The 18783-nt window shown below is 46.0% G+C and overlaps 1 protein-coding gene across 6 annotated transcripts in view; it reads right to left on the reverse strand.

The window, feature by feature from the left end:
- Window positions 1–18783, reverse strand: part of LOC138969521 (protein Shroom3-like) — a 276416-nt gene that overhangs the window by 68012 nt on the left and 189621 nt on the right. For 5 of the 6 annotated variants that reach the window (XM_070342338.1, XM_070342339.1, XM_070342340.1 and 2 more), the window contains 3 exons: window positions 7760–9062; window positions 4869–7439; window positions 3611–3657 (listed from right to left, as the gene is read on the reverse strand). In XM_070342338.1, the coding sequence (XP_070198439.1) occupies window positions 3611–3657; window positions 4869–7439; window positions 7760–9062 (3921 nt within the window). Of the gene's footprint in view, window positions 1–3610; window positions 3658–4868; window positions 7440–7759; window positions 9063–18678 lie in introns of all 6 variants that reach the window. The other variant, XM_070342343.1, reaches the window with a different exon arrangement.

Consider the following 18783-nt stretch of genomic DNA (forward strand, 5'->3'; position numbering starts at 1 on the left):
GGACAGCCTTTGTGACCCTGGAATTCCAGGAAGGACGCGAGAAAGGAAGAGTGGGTCTTAGAGGAGACAAAATCTACACGGAAATAAAAACACTGATGAACACTGTCAGTGTCACGCCCCCTCCCCAGGTAATGCACGAGCACGACGTAGTCATAATGTGGCAACAGGTGCTCTACAACTACACGTTTTCCACTTTAGGGACAATTCACGCAAAGCACAATGACTTACTCCGGCTTCCAAATGTAGCCTGTCAGCGTCACAGGCTGCTTGTTGTTATTGTTGGTCGTCGTGAACAGGTTAAATCCCGACCCTCGCGGTGTCCACTGCGACATCGTGAAACCCGGCGTGCCAGTGTCCATTCAGTCAATGATTCACACAATGCGCTCTGCGCCTTGAGAAAACAATGAGAACTGCACTCCCGCTTTTTATTCCACACTAAATGTCCACAGGTGGTGAAGGCGGTCACACATTACGTCACGCGGAAATCATGGCCGATTGGTAGGCCTAGGAATAGTAGGATGCGGGTGAAGCAGACGACAATCCAAACTCACGGAAATTATGTGTTCACACATCAAAACTCCGTATGTATCTCACTGACTGACCGGCAGCGTGAGAAGATCAAAGTGTTCACCTGTGAGCAGCCGCCGCCGAGAGAGAGGCTAACCTTTTCGTTGACCTACCTAGGAAGCCTCAATGTTTGTTATACTGAGCCAAGTACGTCTTTCTTTCACTTTCCCACCGGCATACGACAGGCACTGTGTTTCAAGGGAGAGAATCCTGCCCCTGCGCCAGATGCATCGTATTGGGAGAACAATTAGTTTTTAGACCAATGGGAGGGCGCCTTACAAAAACGCCCTGTGTCCCAGTGTCGTCTGCTGCCGAGACAGGCCACCAGGCACAGGTGTAATAGACCAAAATATACAACGCAGCAAGTATACTTTGTACCTGTTCAGTTTTCCGCTGACAACGGAAACGTCCTATTCAGTGATGCTGAGAATGTTTTATTTACAGTAAAAGAGAGACCCGATAGTAATTGCTGTTCAAAATTGGGACAGAACACTCTGAACAGGAAATACTTCAGTTTAAGTTTACAGTAACACAAACAGGCTTAGCTCAGCCTACCAGGGACAAATTATATCACTAAAAGTGTAACTTTGAACAGTCGACTTGGTGGCAGAGGGGGGGGGGGGGGTTACTTTTTTTTTTTACTGTATAACTAACAGGAAACTGTCTTATGCTATAGATCTAGTAATCTACCAAAACTAAACTGACATAACATATAATTATAAATGACTGACCAACTGTCTTTCTTTCTCTATTCAAAGCTAGTGCTGTTCTAAGAAGAAAGGTGATTGACTCTTGAATGTTTTATGTCTGTGAAGTGCTCATACAAGTTTGAAAGTACACTTGTAACACTAGTACTAGTTGAACACTACATCACAGATTCAAGAATAAACTCAGTCATGTGCCTGTGTTTATTTGGAAACTATCAATTTTCTTGTATAATTCAGCACACACAAAAATGCTTCTTATTCCTTTAAACATAGGGTGTGGATTATTTTTTAAATGACAGGCACCTGTCATGTTATAAAGTCAATCTTTATTTAAGCTGTTTGCAGAGAACACTTCCATAACCCTGTTGAACAACACCACTCAGATCAAACTGGTCAAGGGGAAGTAATCCCACAGGAAAGGATTGTAGCAACTGAGGCAGAAACCACAAATGCCAATGTCAACACCTACCAATTCAGGTGAGCTAAACAAATTGTCTTCCCTCATGCCTTTCACTCTTTAACTCTAAGAAAGGTATCAATTTTGTCCTAGCTAAGAATAAATAATTGCATGAGGAAGAACGCATGATTAACTTGAACACCAATTGATACTAAAACTACAAAGGGAATTGCTTTGGTTCACAGCATGTGGTGCCTACTCACACGAAGCTACCATCATAGCTGAGGATAGAATATAATGGCATATATATATAGAATTAGGAAATTGCGCACAGTCTCTTTGTAATATTGCAGTCAATTGTACACAAAATACGATACAAACAATTTGACTTTCAGTGGTTTGCCAGCACAGTCTCGTAATATTGCAGTTAATTGTACACAAAATACGATACAAACAATTTGACTTTCAGTGGTTTGCCAGCACAGTCTCGTTGTAATATTGCAGTCATTGTACACAAAATACGATACAAACAATTTGACTTTCAGTGGTTTGCCAGCACAGTCTCTTTGTAATATTGCAGTCAATTGTACACAAAATACGATACAAACAATTTGACTTTCAGTGGTTTGCCAGCACACAAAATTGAAATTACTTTCCTCTTAAAGAATTGGGCTAAAGAAAGAAATGAAAAGATCAGCCACACTTCAACCACGCACAATGTAAAACACCAGACTTCTCAATTTGCAAACGCACCAACAAAGACTCATTTTTCAATCAATACTCAAGAAAGATTGGTCAACCTCAAATAGGCATAATGTAAAATTCAAAACACCAGACTTTCCATATCATTGATGCCTCAATTTGAAACTTTGAGTATCATTGTATGTTAGTCCAAACAGAAAGAAAAGAACAAGTGCAGTTTACCTCGCCCGAATCAACAAGCCTGACCACAAGACATCCGCCCACAAAATGCTGGTCAGGGCGTGAACTAATGGCAGCATAAAGGCCAGACAAAACCCAGGCTCAAGTGGCACACCCTAAAAAAAGCTCACTTCAAAGACTGTTGGCTAGGTCTCATTCGGATTCCGTGCAGTTTATTTTATTTATTTATAATTATATGGGAGATTTATATAGCGCTCGACGTTCTCTAAGCGCTCGCATTCACATCGGCCAGTAAATCTCAAGCCATTACGGCGAATTTTGCCAGGAAAGACCCTTTTATCAATCGTGGGGTCTTTAACGTGCTCACCCCAATGTAGTGTACACGAAGGGACCTCGGTTTTTCGTCTCATCCGACAGACTAGCACTTGAACCCTCCACCTGGGCTAGGAAAGGGGGAAGAAAATTGCTTACGCCCCGACCCAGGGTCGAACTCGCAACCTCTCGCTTCCGAGGCAAGTGCACTTACCACTCGGCCACCCAGTTCAGTGAGCACAGACCTATTAGCACATAGGAAATACTGCAAGGCCTTAACACCCTGCATAGTAATACAGTGATACCGGCCATGAAACGACATAGGGAATACTGCCTTAATACCCCGCATGGTACCGGCCATGAAACAACACCCATGGGGCCAGCCTATAGTGTCCCTACGCTACACATGGCCTGTCATGACAGTAATATTTTAGTGAAGTTAACAAAAGGACAAAGTGATCTTTGTTGGGAGGTGTCCTCCCAGAGGAGGGGCCTTGTATGACAGGTACCACTGCAGGGACCACTGAGGGTGACAATGGATGCACACAGCTGATACACACACCGTATTCCCATGGAAAAAAAGCTTTTTCTCTCTCTCTCCCTCTCGAACACACACACACACACACACACACACACACACACACACACACACACACACACACACTCACACCCACACCAACACACACACCAACACACACACCAACACACACACACCAACACACACACAAGAATGAAAATCACTTACTCTTCAGTCTCATCTTCAGAAAGACACATGGAGTCTCTGTTGTGTTCCTGCAAGAAACCATGGTTTCTGATAGTCTTCATCTTAAAACATACATGTTTTAAAAGTAAACTAAACAGAAGCATACACAAAAAACACACTGCCAAGATCAAGCAAATCATTGCAGGAAATAAAATAATAAAAAAATATAAAAAAATTAACTCTGTTTAATTCTTAAGTCAGGAGAACCTTTTACATGTTACCGTGAATAACGTGGAAACAATAGGCTGACAACAGAGAATAGGATCAGAGCTGTTTTAGTTGCATAACATGCCTGGTTTCTCAAGACTAAAAACAACAATTAACAATCTTCAGTCAGACCATTTTTGGGGGGTAATTTCTTCTTCTTCCCGTCGCGATATAACCTTGAATGGTTGAAAACGACGTTAAACACCAAATAAAGAAAGAAAGAAAGTTCTTCTTCTTCAATATGTTGCCACAATCTAGTTGAGTATTACAAATATATTGCAGTTAAAAAAAGGAGGCTGGAGTAACGAGTCTGGGCAGTTTGTGCATCAAGGGAGACAACTTGCTAGTCATGTGGAACTCGTCATCCAAATTATTTAGAATTAGTCTTTCCCCCTTTTCAATCCAGTCTTATAAAAGTAGGCATACAGTACCAGAAGAAAAAAACAAAATACCCAGACACAAACGACCCTTTTACTACCAACATAATCCTACCTTCTCATAAGGGCATGCCTTTGATCAAGACAGGCATATTTTTCTATTAACACTTTCTACCCCACCTATGTTGACCAATTTTTTTTTAGCCAAGACCAGCTGTGCCGCAGCCAGTCAGTGAGTCACTCAGAATTGTAGGACCTGTGTAGTAACTGTGTATCAACACGTTGGAATGCAGGCATTAGATCGACGTTACAGGAAGCGACTGAAACTAACAGTCTGATCGGATATGATCTGTACCTGGTCAGATAGAGCCATATGAGCAATGAGTGGGTACGGATATATCCGTACCTGAGAGACAATGAGTTAAGCTATTCCCACTCGATCACAGGGCCTTTCTTCACACACATAGACATGAATGTACACACACAAACATGACCTATACGCTTCTTTCTCATCAAATAGAATGCAAGCCTGAAAACTCCCCCCCAAATCAAAGAAATCCCGGTTTGTACCCTGTTTTTGAAATTTTTCCCCATAGAACTTGAAAGATCAATTTCCCATTCTATGGCAAAGACTCAAAGTGAGAGAAAAGACATACCTCAGCAATCTTTGCTACCTCCTGGGTGGATCCTCGTGGCATGGGGTCGGCGAACACACTGATATCCTCGTACGTATTCTCCGAGCACAGGGAGCTGCGGTTGGAGTTGTAGTGGAAAGATCCAGAACTACGGAGACGGCTCCACTCCGTTTCTTTGCGGGAGCGATCCTGTCGGTTCATGTCCACATACTCGGAGCTCGACGCCCTGGACGAGGAGGTGGAACCTGACCGGCGGATGCTGTCGGCTCGTTTGGCCAAGTTTTCATTGGTCTTTGAGATCAGGTCGTTCACAGACTCCGACGTGGGGGAGTGGGGAGAGCGGGGTGTGCCGATCGACTCGTACATCGACGACTCTGGGGAATGGTCAACAGACGAGCAGGATAAGCGTCCAGTTTTACGCTGCACAAAGTTTAACACGGCCTGCTGTTGGAATTTTTTCAGCTCCGCCCCCGACGCTTTGTCCATAGACACGGAGCTCTGAGACGGCTCTGAGGGCGTGATCTGACCGTCAACCCGGGAGGAAATCTCTGAACCGACACCAGAGTCTATGCTACCATCGAACAGCCTCTGTGGCCGCGTAGTATTTTCATACGTTTTTATCGAGCGGTCCCTAGAGGAGGACACCTGCTCCGATGTTCTGTGCGTGCGTCCAGTTCTCTTTTCCAAGTCACTTTTCCAACTGTCGATTGGATGACGAGGGTCAGCAATGTTTCCCTGGGTGGGGTGTCGGACCAGCTCCCCTGACCTCTGTTCTCTGTTGCCACTGCCAGAGTCTCCTTCCTCCTGGATCTGATCCAGCTGCTTGGCGTCAGAGTAGCTCCCTCGCGTTCTGCTCTCCCCTGCAGGGAAGGGCGATTTGTTGTCTTTGGTGGGGCTCAGTGAGCGTTCACTCTCATCATAGGTCCCGTAGGCTTTCTTCATGGAGGGTTTGCGCCCCACCTTCTCCACCACCGCCCCTCTGCCTCCTCCCCGACCCGCAGCACCATCGAAAGTTGACTTAGCGGCACCGCCTCTGTCTCTCTGGCTGGCGGTGCTTGGCTCGCTGAACACCGAGTCTGCAGACTCCATCCTGGGGTGACGTGATGCGGTCAACGCAGCCCGTGGGCCTGACTGGCCGGGGGCACATGCAGACTCAGTGTAGCTTCCCGCGGTGCGAGCGTCGGGAGATGTTTTGGGCTGCGATGGGGAGGAGGCTTCAGACGCAGAGCTGGAGTCTCGCTGTGAACCAGAGCTGTGTCGCCATCGCGTGTCCACAGACAGAGCCTCCTGGGAGTGGGGCTGCAGAGTCTCCTGAGACTGCGTCGAGAACCTGCTCAGCTTGGGCGCGCTCAGTTCACGCTGGTGGCTGATGGCTGACAGGGAGTTGAACTTTTTGGATTCCTGAAGTGGCCGTGGGGCTGACCTGGGGAAGTAATCCAAGCTGTTCCTGCCCCTGGCCGCATTGTCGCGCAGACTTGAGCGAGAGCTGGACTCAATAGAAGACACTTCGTGCGGGGAGTCCCCAATGCTGGAAGAAGAACCAAAGTCGTCTCTTCCGAACGGCCCTGCACTCTCCGAGGCGTGAATGATGACACTGCTGTAGGACTCAGCCTGGCTCATGGTCCCCCCGCTGTACACTGACAGGCTAGAGTCCATCGGCTTGGGGGAGTGTTCGTGAGACGACGCCGAAGAGTGACGCTTGTCGGACATCAAGCCCAGCTTGTTACCCCCGTAAAACTCCTCTGACAACTTCCGCATGATGGACGCCTGGTCGCCGGGAGGGTAGGGCGTAAACACATCGGCCGGCTGAGGAGCCAAAGCGGCATCCTCGTCAGTGTCGTACTTGTCCCGAATGCTCTGCCTCCCATCGAACGTGTAGCGAAAGTAGTTACGCTTGTCTGTAGCAGACGCACTGGTGGGACTGGTGGGGCTGAGCTCTGCGGGCTGGAACTCGCGCGACATCCTGGCCTGGATGGACTTCTCCTGCTGCTCAACCTTCACCTTGGCCGGGCTGCTGAGGTCGCCCACCTGGGTCTCCACGTTGACCTGCTGGGCACGCGGGTCGGACATCTTCACCGCGTACGACTGCACGTCCGTCTGGGTGCTGGTGTTGTAGTACGGCGTCTGCTTCACGATGAATGGCTTGTGAGACTGCCGGCCACCCGGAGACTCCCGGTGCATGTACTCCCTGTGGGAGGGGGCAGGCATGTCTCTTTTGGAGGGCGGAGGCATGTCTCTGTGGACGGAGGAAGGCTTGCTCCTGGCAGGACCTCCTGCGTCCCGGGGACTGGGGAGAGAGTCGCGAGGGCTGGCCAACGGACTGGTTGCCATGTCATGCTGCCTCAAGTTTCTGGCCCCTTGCGAGGGTGCAGATGTTGGCAGGTAGCCCGGTCGCTTTGCGCTGTGGGTCACACTGGCGGGAACAGAGGTATGGACACTGCCCCCTTGTGGCTGGGAGCGTAGCGACGACATGGATGAGGGGGGAGTGTAGCTGGAGGCCTTGGGTGGCTCCTGGGGTTGAGGTTGCTGGGACTGTCGCTGCTGGTGAGAATGCTGTGGTTGTTGTTGTTCGCCTGCGTCTGTCCCCAGTGCCTGCAACAGACACGAGAGGGCAAGGTAATGCAGGACGAGACAAGATTACTTTTGACACACACACCTATAATCAACCAACTTAAACTAAGTCAAACTGCAAGAAACCACAATGAGAGAATGTGTAGGAGTGTATACATGAGCGTGCATGTGTGTGAATTGCCATTACAGTGAACATACAGAGGAGCTTATCACACAAAAGTTTCTCTTTGTACAGAACCAAGCGCTGCTTTCACTAGCTCATAAATGAAAACTTTTTGTTGTCCCTCACTTGGCAAATTTCTTCATTTTCTTCTCATCCACAGCGTGTAAAGTAAATTTACCTGAGACAGCACCTGATGGTCGACACCGGCGACGTCACGCTCGGGGGGTGAAGGGGCACTGTACTCCTTGTCCCCGTAGCTGTGTCCGTCAGAATCAAACCGGGGCGGCAAATACCCGGGCTTGGAGTTCTGGTAAAAGTCCTCAAACCGTCCCTTCATATCGTCCTTCTTTTTCTGAATCACTTTCCCGTTGCGATCACAAACAAACTCGGGCGTTTTGAGCCCAGGATCACTGCTGTTTCGAGGGGCTTTGCTCGACGACTCCTCCCCTTTACGTTCAGCTGTTGGCGAGTTCTTCTCCGGGAGAGGGCGCAGTCCAGGCTGGTAGGCCAACCTCTGCTTGGTGGGGAATTCGGTGCTGGTGTTGGTGTGGTCGGTCCACGACTGGGCGCGCGTGTTGATTGGCTGCGAGGGGTTGCTGGCGGCACTGGACTGGGTGACCGGCCACGACGGATACTTCTCGTGGTTCTGGTTGACCTTGATGTACTTGAGGCTGGACGGGTCGCGCTGGGGCGGGGTGGGGGAGTAGGGGTTCTTGCTGTCGCTCACACAGGCAGGGCGAGGGGGGACCACTGGCGCGTCACTGTCCCCGTCCTCAAGGTCATCAATCTCTGAGATCTTCTCGCTCTGCAGCGGAGCGGTGCCGAGCATGGACACGTTCTCGTAGTCAGGCTGGTACTTCTGTAGCGAGTGGGGCGTCAACACCTGGGACTCACTGACAGTTCTCATGTCAGACGTGTACATGTCCTCTGAGTATCTCTTGGCCTTCTCACTGCGACGGTCACCCCCTGACCTCAACTCTTGGTCAAAGCTGTAGCGCACACCGCCGTAGTTCTGTCCTGCCGGGGGCTTGTTAAGCATCTGGTGCTCGTACATGGACGGCCGCTTGCGGTATCCCGCTTTCTCTCGCCCCACATCGTCCGGAATGTCAGAACTGGACTTGACCGGTTTGACTCCTTCAGTAGTCACACCAGGCACCAGACCGACACTAGCCTCAGCCTTCACCAGGTTCGGCGAGGACTTGGCCGACACCATGTGACGGTCTGGGTTTCTGTCTCTCTCACGATCACGGTCTCTGTCTCTTTCACGATCTCTGTCCCTCTCACGATCTCTGTCTCTGTCGCGAGGCTGGTACCTGGCGGGAAAGTCGGAGTAGCGGCGGTCAGAGGGTTTGTGCGAGGGTCGCTGTGTGTCGGGGTAGCTTGACCGCGGGGCCGCGTGGTGACCGGGCCGATCGTGGCCCGACGAGGGTCGACTCCATGGGGGGTCAGAGGGACTCTGTGTGGGAGTGGTCTTGCTCACACTGCACACACATAGAATAAGGACATGTTAACACAGTGGTCTTGCTCACACTGCACACACATAGAATAAGGACATGTTAACACAGTGGTCTTGCTCACACTGCACACACATAGACTAAGGACATGTTAACACAGTGGTCTTGCTCACACTGCACACACATAGAATAAGGACATGTTAACACAGTGGTCTTGCTCACACTGCACACACATAGAATAAGGACATGTTAACACAGTGGTCTTGCTCACACATAGACTAAGGACATGTTAACACAGTGGTCTTGCTCACACTGCACACTCATAGACTAAGGACATGTTAACACAGTGGTCTTGCTCACACTGCACACACATAGAATAAGGACATGTTAACACAGTGGTCTTGCTCACACTGCACACACATAGACTAAGGACATGTTAACACAGTGGTCTTGCTCACACTGCACACATAGAATAAGGACATGTTAACACAGTGGTCTTGCTCACACTGCACACACATAGACTAAGGACATGTTAACACAGTGGTCTTGCTCACACATAGAATAAGGACATGTTAACACAGTGGTCTTGCTCACACTGCACACACATAGACTAAGGACATGTTAACACAGTGGTCTTGCTCACACATAGAATAAGGACATGTTAACACAGTGGTCTTGCTCACACTGCACACACATAGACTAAGGACATGTTAACACAGTGGTCTTGCTCACACATAGAATAAGGACATGTTAACACAGTGGTCTTGTATGTGAGGCTTCAGTATTTTATTACTTGGTCACTCGGGGACAGTCCACACACACAACAGTAACATGCTAATAGAGTTGTTTTGTATCTGAGGCTTAAACTCATAATTCGAACATAAGAGTTTTACATCATGGAAAGAAACATGGAAAAGAAGAGAAAGAAAGGCAAAGAGACAGAACAGTATGAAAATACCCGACAGGGAAAAGTAGATTGTCAGTGACAGTCCACACACACAGAACAAGGACACGTTAACAGAGTTATTTTGTACCTGAGGCTTAAGTATTTATCATTACTTGGGCGGTGACAGTGCACATGTGACAGTGCACACATGTGTACTTGAATCTACATCTAATCATGACCTTAGTCTTAAATTCATAATTTGAAGAGTTTTACGTCAAGGAAAGAAAATATGATGTGAAAAAGAAGACTCGAGAAACAAAGGCAACAGACAGAGAACACCGTATGAAAATACAAGGGGAAAACACAGACTAATATTACTTACAAGCTAATTAAAATTACTACAATGTTAAAAGCAGGAAAAACAAGGGGAGGGGAGACAGAGAGGGTGAAATTAAAAAAAAAAAGTTATTTTCTTTGCAACTCATGACCGAGCCAGTGGCACAGTAAACTCGGAAAGAAACCTCTTCCACCGAAACGGCTTTGAAGGAAACGTCAATCAATCAATCAATCAATGAGTCTTATATCGCGCATATTCCGTGGGTACAGTTCTAGGCGCTCTGCAGTGATGCCGTGTGAGATGAAATTTGATACGGCCAGTAGATTGCAGCCATTTCGGCGCATATTTACCTTTCACGGCTTATTATTCCAAGTCACACGGGTATAGGTAGACAATTATTAACTGTGCCTAAGCAATTTTGCCAGGAAAAACCCTTTTGTCAATCGTGGGATCTTTAACGTGCACACCCAATGTAGTGTACACGGGGGGAGGTTCGGACACCGAAGAGAGTCTGCACACAAAGTTGACTCTGTGAAATAAATTTCCGCCGAACCTGGGATCGAACTCACGCTGACAGCGGCCAACTGAATACAAATCCAGCGCGCTACCAACTGAGCTATATCCCCGCCCATAACATAACAAAACATAACAAACAACCACAGCAAGTGTTCTCATGTTCATCCACAGCTAATTTCACTGGTGACCAAGACCACAGGTAAAAGCGATGTGGTCGTCACAACACGCGCCGTGTACATTGTGCACCCCAACACTCCCACTCCACACGTCTCAGTTTCCTTCACAGTCACTTTACCCGCGGTTATTCCCCTTCCTCTGCCAGGCGAAGAGACAGGCACATGAAAACATTCTGCTTGCTACTGCCAGTACTCTGTCCATGGTTACTGATTAGGCAAGAAAAGAAACTGCCTTTCTGGTCTTTTCGTTTCCTACAGTTTCTTTCCGATTCTTCTTGTCCTCGCCTTGTTTGTTATTGTAACGAATTACACTCAGTTAGACCTGTCTTTTTCGTTGGCGTTGTTTCAGTTCATGTCAGTCTCGAAGGTGTACACACCCATATAAACACATAATTTCAACGACAGTTATGTTCAAGCGATTAGGTCAGGATCTTCTCGGAACGCTCACGTTTTGCAAATACACTGCTTGGAGTCCATGTTGTCTCCTTTCGTTTTTATCATTAGGTTGTTTTAAAAAAAAAAAAATTAAAAAACGGGGGGGGGGGGGGGGGGGGGGGGGGGACATGGACTGTCTCGAGTAAATCCCTCTCTTGTTTTTATTTTCATTTCGTTGTTGATTTCAAAACTGAACCCTTGATCTCAGCAGCCACAAAAACTGACCCCAGTCGGACTGTGTAATCCTTGGACCCGCTTGGCGCCCGTGTGTTTTTAACACGAAACTCGTCAAGTTCAAACTCAGCAGCCGAGGCGATGTCACGCCGAGCAGGCAAATGACAAACTGTTTCCGTTAGCCAGGGGTGTTAGTGTCTAGTTTACTAACTTTAAAACTCACCCCATGGGGGCTTGCGGAGGACGGTATTAAAACTCTCTCTCTCTCTCTCTCTCTCTCTCTCTCTCTCTCTCTTCAAAGCGCAGCTTCGCAAATATCTGTTGTCACGAACAGTTACATTCTGAAGCTGTTTCTAGCAAGAATGCATTGCTATCACTAACCTCTATATATTTTGTTGATGATGATAATGATGTCGACGACGATCATGATGATCATGAGGATGATGAGGTTGTTGTTGTTGTTGTTGTGTGTGTGTCTGTGTATGTGTGTGTATGTGTGTGCGTACATATATATATATGTGAGTGTGTGCGCATATGTGTATGTATGTGTGTGTGTGTGTGTGTGTGTGTGTGTGTGAGTGAGTGTGTGTGTGTGTGTGTGTGTGTGTGTGTGTGTGTGTGAGTGTGTGTTTTGTATTGAGTGCGAACGTGATTGCAGGCATGCGGCGCGCGTGTGTGTGCGAGTCGACTTTTCTTTTCCTTAGTATCATGCATTATGTATTCGTATGGGTAATGTTGTAATTAGTAATACTGTATGATTGCGATTGACAATTGTCCTTTTATTGTCTTTATTTTTGGCTCACGTAAGTGTAGCCTGTGCGATGCTAACTTTTGTCTGTCTGTGCGTGCGTGCGTGCGTGCGTGCGTGCGTGCGTGTGTGATAGAAACTTTAACATTTCGTCATTTGAAGACGTCACACGCACGTATGTGCGTGCGTGTGTATGTCTGTGGTAGAAACTTTAACATTTCGTCATTTGAAGACGTCACATTATGGCGTAAGAGGGTTAGACGTCACGCGAAGGAATTACTGAAAGTCTCGGTCATTGTTACTTTGAGCGGGCCGAGACTAGTTGGCAGTCGTGTCGCAGGTATTGTTGACACTCTCTCTCTCTCTCTCTTTCAACTTCAGGCCCTTCAAGCGTTATTATTCTGATTTGTTTCGTTTTGGTTTCATTTTTCATTGCTCATTTTTCTTTTTGATTTATCTCCCTTCCCCCTTCTTTTGCGCTTGGAGGACATCATCTTCTCTGATAAGTCGTTTTGATATTTGTATTGTTGTTTTTTTTGTTTTTTTTTAACCTGTTGAAGACCATTAGGTCGAAACGTTGTTCATTGTCATTTGTTTGTATATTTCGTTGCGAGTCCAGAATATTAGGTATTACTCTTAGTCGTGTCCCTGTAAGTAGGCTACATGCAGACAGACATATCTAGATCTAGTGTCTCGCTTTCTTGCACAGTGTCACCAATGCTTACTGTGTGTGTGTGTGTGTGTGTGTGTGACGGAGTGATTGAGTTTGTGTTACTGTTTGTCTATTTCTCACGTGAGCCTTGAAGGCTTCGCCTCTTGTTATGTCTTAGTTTAGCAGGGACAGATTGTAAGACTAGGCGTGAGCCTAAAATCTCCATCCTTGAGTAATAAAGTTCTCTCTCTCTCTCTCTCTCTCTCTCTCTCTCTCTCTCTCTCTCTCTCTCTCTCTCTCTCTCTCTCTCTCTCTCTCTCTCTCTCTCTCTCACATTGTGTGACACTCAGACATCAAAAGGTGACAACAATTATAATAGCCGAGTCCCCTCAAAAAGTGCAGACGGCCGTCAGGTAGCCGACAAGTGGCTCCACCACACACGGTGTTTATCACGTCATTGTGACCTCAGCCCCGACAACCACGCATGGCTGACTTTGCCTTGGACATCTAACCCACTGACACTGAATCATTATCTGTCATGGCCCGGTGGGAAAGTTGGAGGGAAATTTGGGGGGACATTTTGTGTCAAGCTCGCTAACTTTAGTCAGCCTTGACTGGAAAGGGCATAATAACAACAAGGGTTATCATTTGTCTGAGGGGACACCGAACAACACAAATAGCGCTGACAGAATCAAACGCCTTCCGGCTATATGAGCTCACTGCAGACAGAGGATCAAGTCAGGATTGTTCTCGGCAATACAAGGGTTTCATTGGTTAGAGGGTAGACATAGACCACTGTATTATCTCAAATGATAAATTAATGCCGTAGGTATAGACAGAACAACGTAAATAGCTGTCACTAAGTTAAGTACAACTAGTTCCTTGATATCTACACAAACTTGATGAACAAAAAGTAAATAGAGACGAGAACCCTCTTTCGATTAGAGGAAATGCACAGATAAGAAAAAGCTTAACGAGGCCAATGGCCCTCATACGTTCTCTGCAAAGATACGAGGGCCTGGGTGACAGAAAACGAAACCAACTTGAGCAAGCAGCTCCCGACGGAGAATTCCAAAGTCACTGAACTCATTTGTCACGTCTTCTCAAGCAGAGAACATTCAGCATACATACTTAGGAGTTGTTATGAATATCAGACTTGCAGATTTCTTGTTTTATACCATAGTTTATAATGTGAAAAAAGAAGAAACATACTTGAAAACTCCCTCTAAAAAAAATGTCTCGTAAAAATTGTTCATCGATCAATCAAACTATAAATGTAAAACGAATGTATGAGTCTATGACATAAGCAGCGGTTGCTCTCTTAGACAGTACAATAAGCACAATTGCTTTAGCATAGCCACGAATATTAGACACGCAGACGTTGTTTCGCGTAATATTTCGTATTGCAACGAAAACATGTTTATCCTACTATATACGTGAGAGAGACACTCGTGAGATAATAATCGTTCAAATCACACGTGTGTATATCATGTAAATGAGGTCATGTCAAGCAAGTCTGGCAGGGACCTGTTTTTCCACGGCTTATGATGCCAAAGTCACCGAGACAAACGTCATTATAGAGAAAAAAATTGCGCTCGCTAATTACCCTCAATGAATTTTTAGAACTAACACGTCACGCCACACTTTCAGAGTGACGTTTGTTTGCTTTGACGTAATAGATTGCACGAGGCTTTAGAAGAGATCGAGGTTCCAAAACAAGCGTCTTCAATTTAGCTGCCTCGACTCCAGGACATTTTTAGTAAAATACATGTAAGTACAGTATGTAGGATAAACAGAATACTACATGGCTTGCTGTTTCGTATCAGATTTACACTCGTTGCTTTTTCAAATAGTGAACAGCTCGCTTTCGCTCGCAGTTCAATATTTAAAAAAAGGTAGTGACTATATCCACGGGTCCGTGCCTCTAGTCCCCCATGCTATATCCACGTCAGTGACGTCATTTCCGCGGAATCTCGGAATCGTTCGGAATCACTCGGCAGTCGAAGCCTCGCGTTGGCACTCGGGACTCTTGGCGCCATATTGTTGAGATGGAGGAGGAGGAAGAATCAATTTGTGTTGCAATTTGTTTTCATAAAATAACAGACCCTGTGTTGGGTCTTGTAACAATAAAGAGAAGTAACTGAATTCACAAACTCATTGCTGAACGACCGCTTGATCTTCTTAGATTTTAAGAGAGCAAAAAATGGTGAATTCAAAATCATGGGAGTACTGTGGACAGTTTTGACTTACGGAGTTCAGCCCCTCAGCACCAATCTAGCGAATAGGGAAGACCAATACATCATTCTTCATCTTCCGGTTGGTAGCTTTAGTCCACACGTTGACAACATTCACTTAAACATTTGAACAATCGACACATGCTTCACACTGCATCAAAAATCACCGCAAACTAGGAAAGTGCAAATCCCGATTAAACATGCAAGTTCTGGTGAGGTTCGTATTAAGAGGGGGGGGGGGGGGGGGGGGGCTGCAATGTTGCAATGTCACCACAGAGAACGCTGTATACTGTTCATAAAGTCTAAACATGGAATTATGACATTGATATTTTACAGCTGACGTCCTAGTCATGTCACAGTCTGTTAAGTGCCGACCCGAAAGCAGGAAAATATTGGGCAAGAGTAGCGTCCCTTGTCAGTGACGTGGATTTAGCATGGGGGACTCGAGGCACGGACCCCTGGATGTAGCCACAGCCTTAAAAAAACAACTCGTGTAAATCTGGTACGACACAGCAAGCCATGTTGTATTCTCTATTTAATTGCCAAACTGTGCCGAAAAAGCATATGGCTCGTCACGTAACGCAAACCTGTCTCGTGGGAATCGGCGTCGCTGGGACAAAAGACTGTCAAGGGAATACTCCTCGCGATAAACTTTAATCCCGGGTATCGTATATGCAACCAGGATACTTCGAGTGGTGAAAACAAATCTAAACTATCATTCTCAGTAATAATATGACGTCAAAGTCAGCAAACCCGACAAGGTGATAATATAAGATGTTTGATGGGTTGTTGACAGACCAGCTTTTTTGTCGGTCCGAGGGGGAGCATATCGTCTTTTGTTTCATATTTATTGACCAAGGCCGAAGGCCGCGGTCAATAAATATGAAACAAAAGTCGATATGCCCCCCGAGGACCGACAAAAAAGCTGGTCTGGCAATACACCATCAAACATCGTTTTTGTCATCATTTTGGTGGTTCAACATTAAGTGAAAAATCAACACAGGGAGCCATGGTTTGAAACGCGAGTTCTGTTATTATAATGCATGTTCGGGGCCCCAGCACGTTGTTCAAAGCTGGCGTGCGAAAGCAACTTACTGTGTGTGATTTGAGTTTATAATGTTGAGACAAGTATGTCAGGTTTGAGGATGCGAAGTTCTGTAGGTTCCGACTACAGAGTGGTGTGTGAAACCAACAGCAAGCGCCTTTGAGACGATAGTGCCCACATGTTGCATTCGAGCGATGGGATTGTCGTATTTCAAACGAGGTGATTTGCTTGCACAGTCAGCGTTGACCATCTCACAACAGATCTGTTATGTGGATTATCGTGCGACGTTCGAGTCGGGGGCAAGGAATCGCAGGAAGCAAAGATGAGTCTTTTTCCATTGTCACCTTTCTTTCCGGTTGTTGGTGCATATAATATTGTGCGGACAAAATGATGCGACGGCGAGTGTTTTTTGCCTCCAAGATTTTGTGGTGTGGGTATTGTTTTGCTCGTTTCATACCCACACCAAAACCTGAAACACACCCCACCCCAGCCTCCCCCTCCCTCACAATCAGTCCATGAACACAAACACTGACACACACAAATTAATGATCAAGTTAGCCCCCCCCCCCCAACCCTTCACTTGCACACCTGCAACGCAGACGATCATATTATTGATTAAATATTCATATAGGTCAGTGTTGGGTTTTTTGTTCTTGTTTGTGTTATTGCAGAATCGGGTTTCTCTTATTGCTACACGTGTCTCTTCATTACATTTCACCATCGGCCTACCACCCTGCCCCTCTCGGTATTCTACCCCTCGGGTTTCAGTGGTAAATATTAGTAATCGAATATTGAAGCTACGTTGAGTCAAAGGTCACAGAAGATTTGCATCGTGCAGCACTGCACGAATTGGGTCAAAGGACACAAACGATTTGCGTCGTGCCGCGAAGGAAAGATAATCGCGATCTTGTTTCTCATTGCCTCTCTGTTTTTCATTAGACTTGTCATTCTGCTTGCTCGGCTTTGTCAGATGTCTTCATTTCTTGTTGCTATGTTCTTTGCTTTTTTATTATTATTTTTTTATTTGCGCGTAGTTTATCGATACAACGTCTTGTGCACGGGTCAAAATGTGTGTGTCAGGGGTCAATTGGTTTGACTTAAACTTACGTTCGTGTTTCTCCAAACAGAGATACACGCACTCCATGACTTTGTGAGAAGATAAAACATATCGATAGGTTTCATTTGTTTGCGATAAAGCATAAATGTATGACCTTTGATGAGGTAGTTTTGTTTTTTGTTTACATTTGCCAGTTTGCCAGTTCGTATTTGGAACTTGGCGAAGCAGTGTCGTCTGTTTAGGTCTGGGGAAACGCCAATGAAAAGAGCCGAAGAATCCTCGAGCGTTTCTATTGGGTTTGCTTTTGATTATCCATGTAATAGGGCTTCCTGCAACTATGGTAACCGGGGATTTATTCCCCGGGGAACATGAGATTTATTTCCCAGGTGCTTGTGAATGAAAACTCGTGAAAATGATGACAATAATGTTTGTTGCAGTCAGGTGCCACAAATAGTCGTGACATCGCTCTCTCTCTCTCACACTATCACACTCTCTCTCTCTTTCTCACACACACACACACTGACTCGGGCCTCTCAGAGAAACAGACCGACAGACACATACGATGAGAGTCGAGCGGCCACTTCAATCACCCTCAGTTAGCCCCGTCAGGCGCGTCGCACACACCGTCACTCGTCACCAGCCAATGAAGCAAGCAGGAAAACAGCATCATCACGCTAACTCATTAATTACAACACGTGAGTCTAAACGCTTTCACTACTTTCTAATTCATCAACGTCAGCTGCAAGCAACGCAGAAGGAAAGTGACATCACATCCTTTACCAGTTTTCGCTCGGTTCATAATGAGATTTCCGCAAGGCCAAATACTTCCAAACACCACACAGATCTTTTCAATCATCACTGCTTACAGACATGCTAATTGAAATCTGACATAATTACAGCACTCGCTAGATAGATATTTCATGACTTTTGCATGATGCCAGCCGTGACTGCACAAGTCATTAGCAATCTAAATCAATAACTAATTTCTCATTAGTAGCCCAAGTCAACAACTTTCCGCAAAAAGTGAAACCTTTCAACAATGTATGATTCCATCAATATAGAGGAATTCTAAACCCTTACCCCCACCTTTCCCCAAGCAAAAACGGAACAAAACAACAACAACAACAACAAAATATATAGAAAAGAAACTGATCTTGATGGCAGACCAAAGGAACAACCACACACAGACACACACACAAACACACACACGCACACACCAAGACACACAAACACACACACGCACACGCACACACACCAATCAATCAATCAATCAAATATCCAACAAGAAATCGATCGACAAGCATTACATTTTGCACTCAAAATGTCATAACTATTTTCAACGAAGTATCACAACAAACAAGTGTTAAAGAAAGGCAAACTTACCTTCACCTTAAGAACACTGTCTTATTTACACTTTGAACAACTGTACGATAATGACTAACAGTAACCCACTCCTCGACAATCTTGCAGAACACAGCTGTATCCACT

The sequence above is a fragment of the Littorina saxatilis genome, linkage group LG6 (assembly GCF_037325665.1).
Source record: "Littorina saxatilis isolate snail1 linkage group LG6, US_GU_Lsax_2.0, whole genome shotgun sequence".
Taxonomy (NCBI): domain Eukaryota; kingdom Metazoa; phylum Mollusca; class Gastropoda; order Littorinimorpha; family Littorinidae; genus Littorina; species Littorina saxatilis.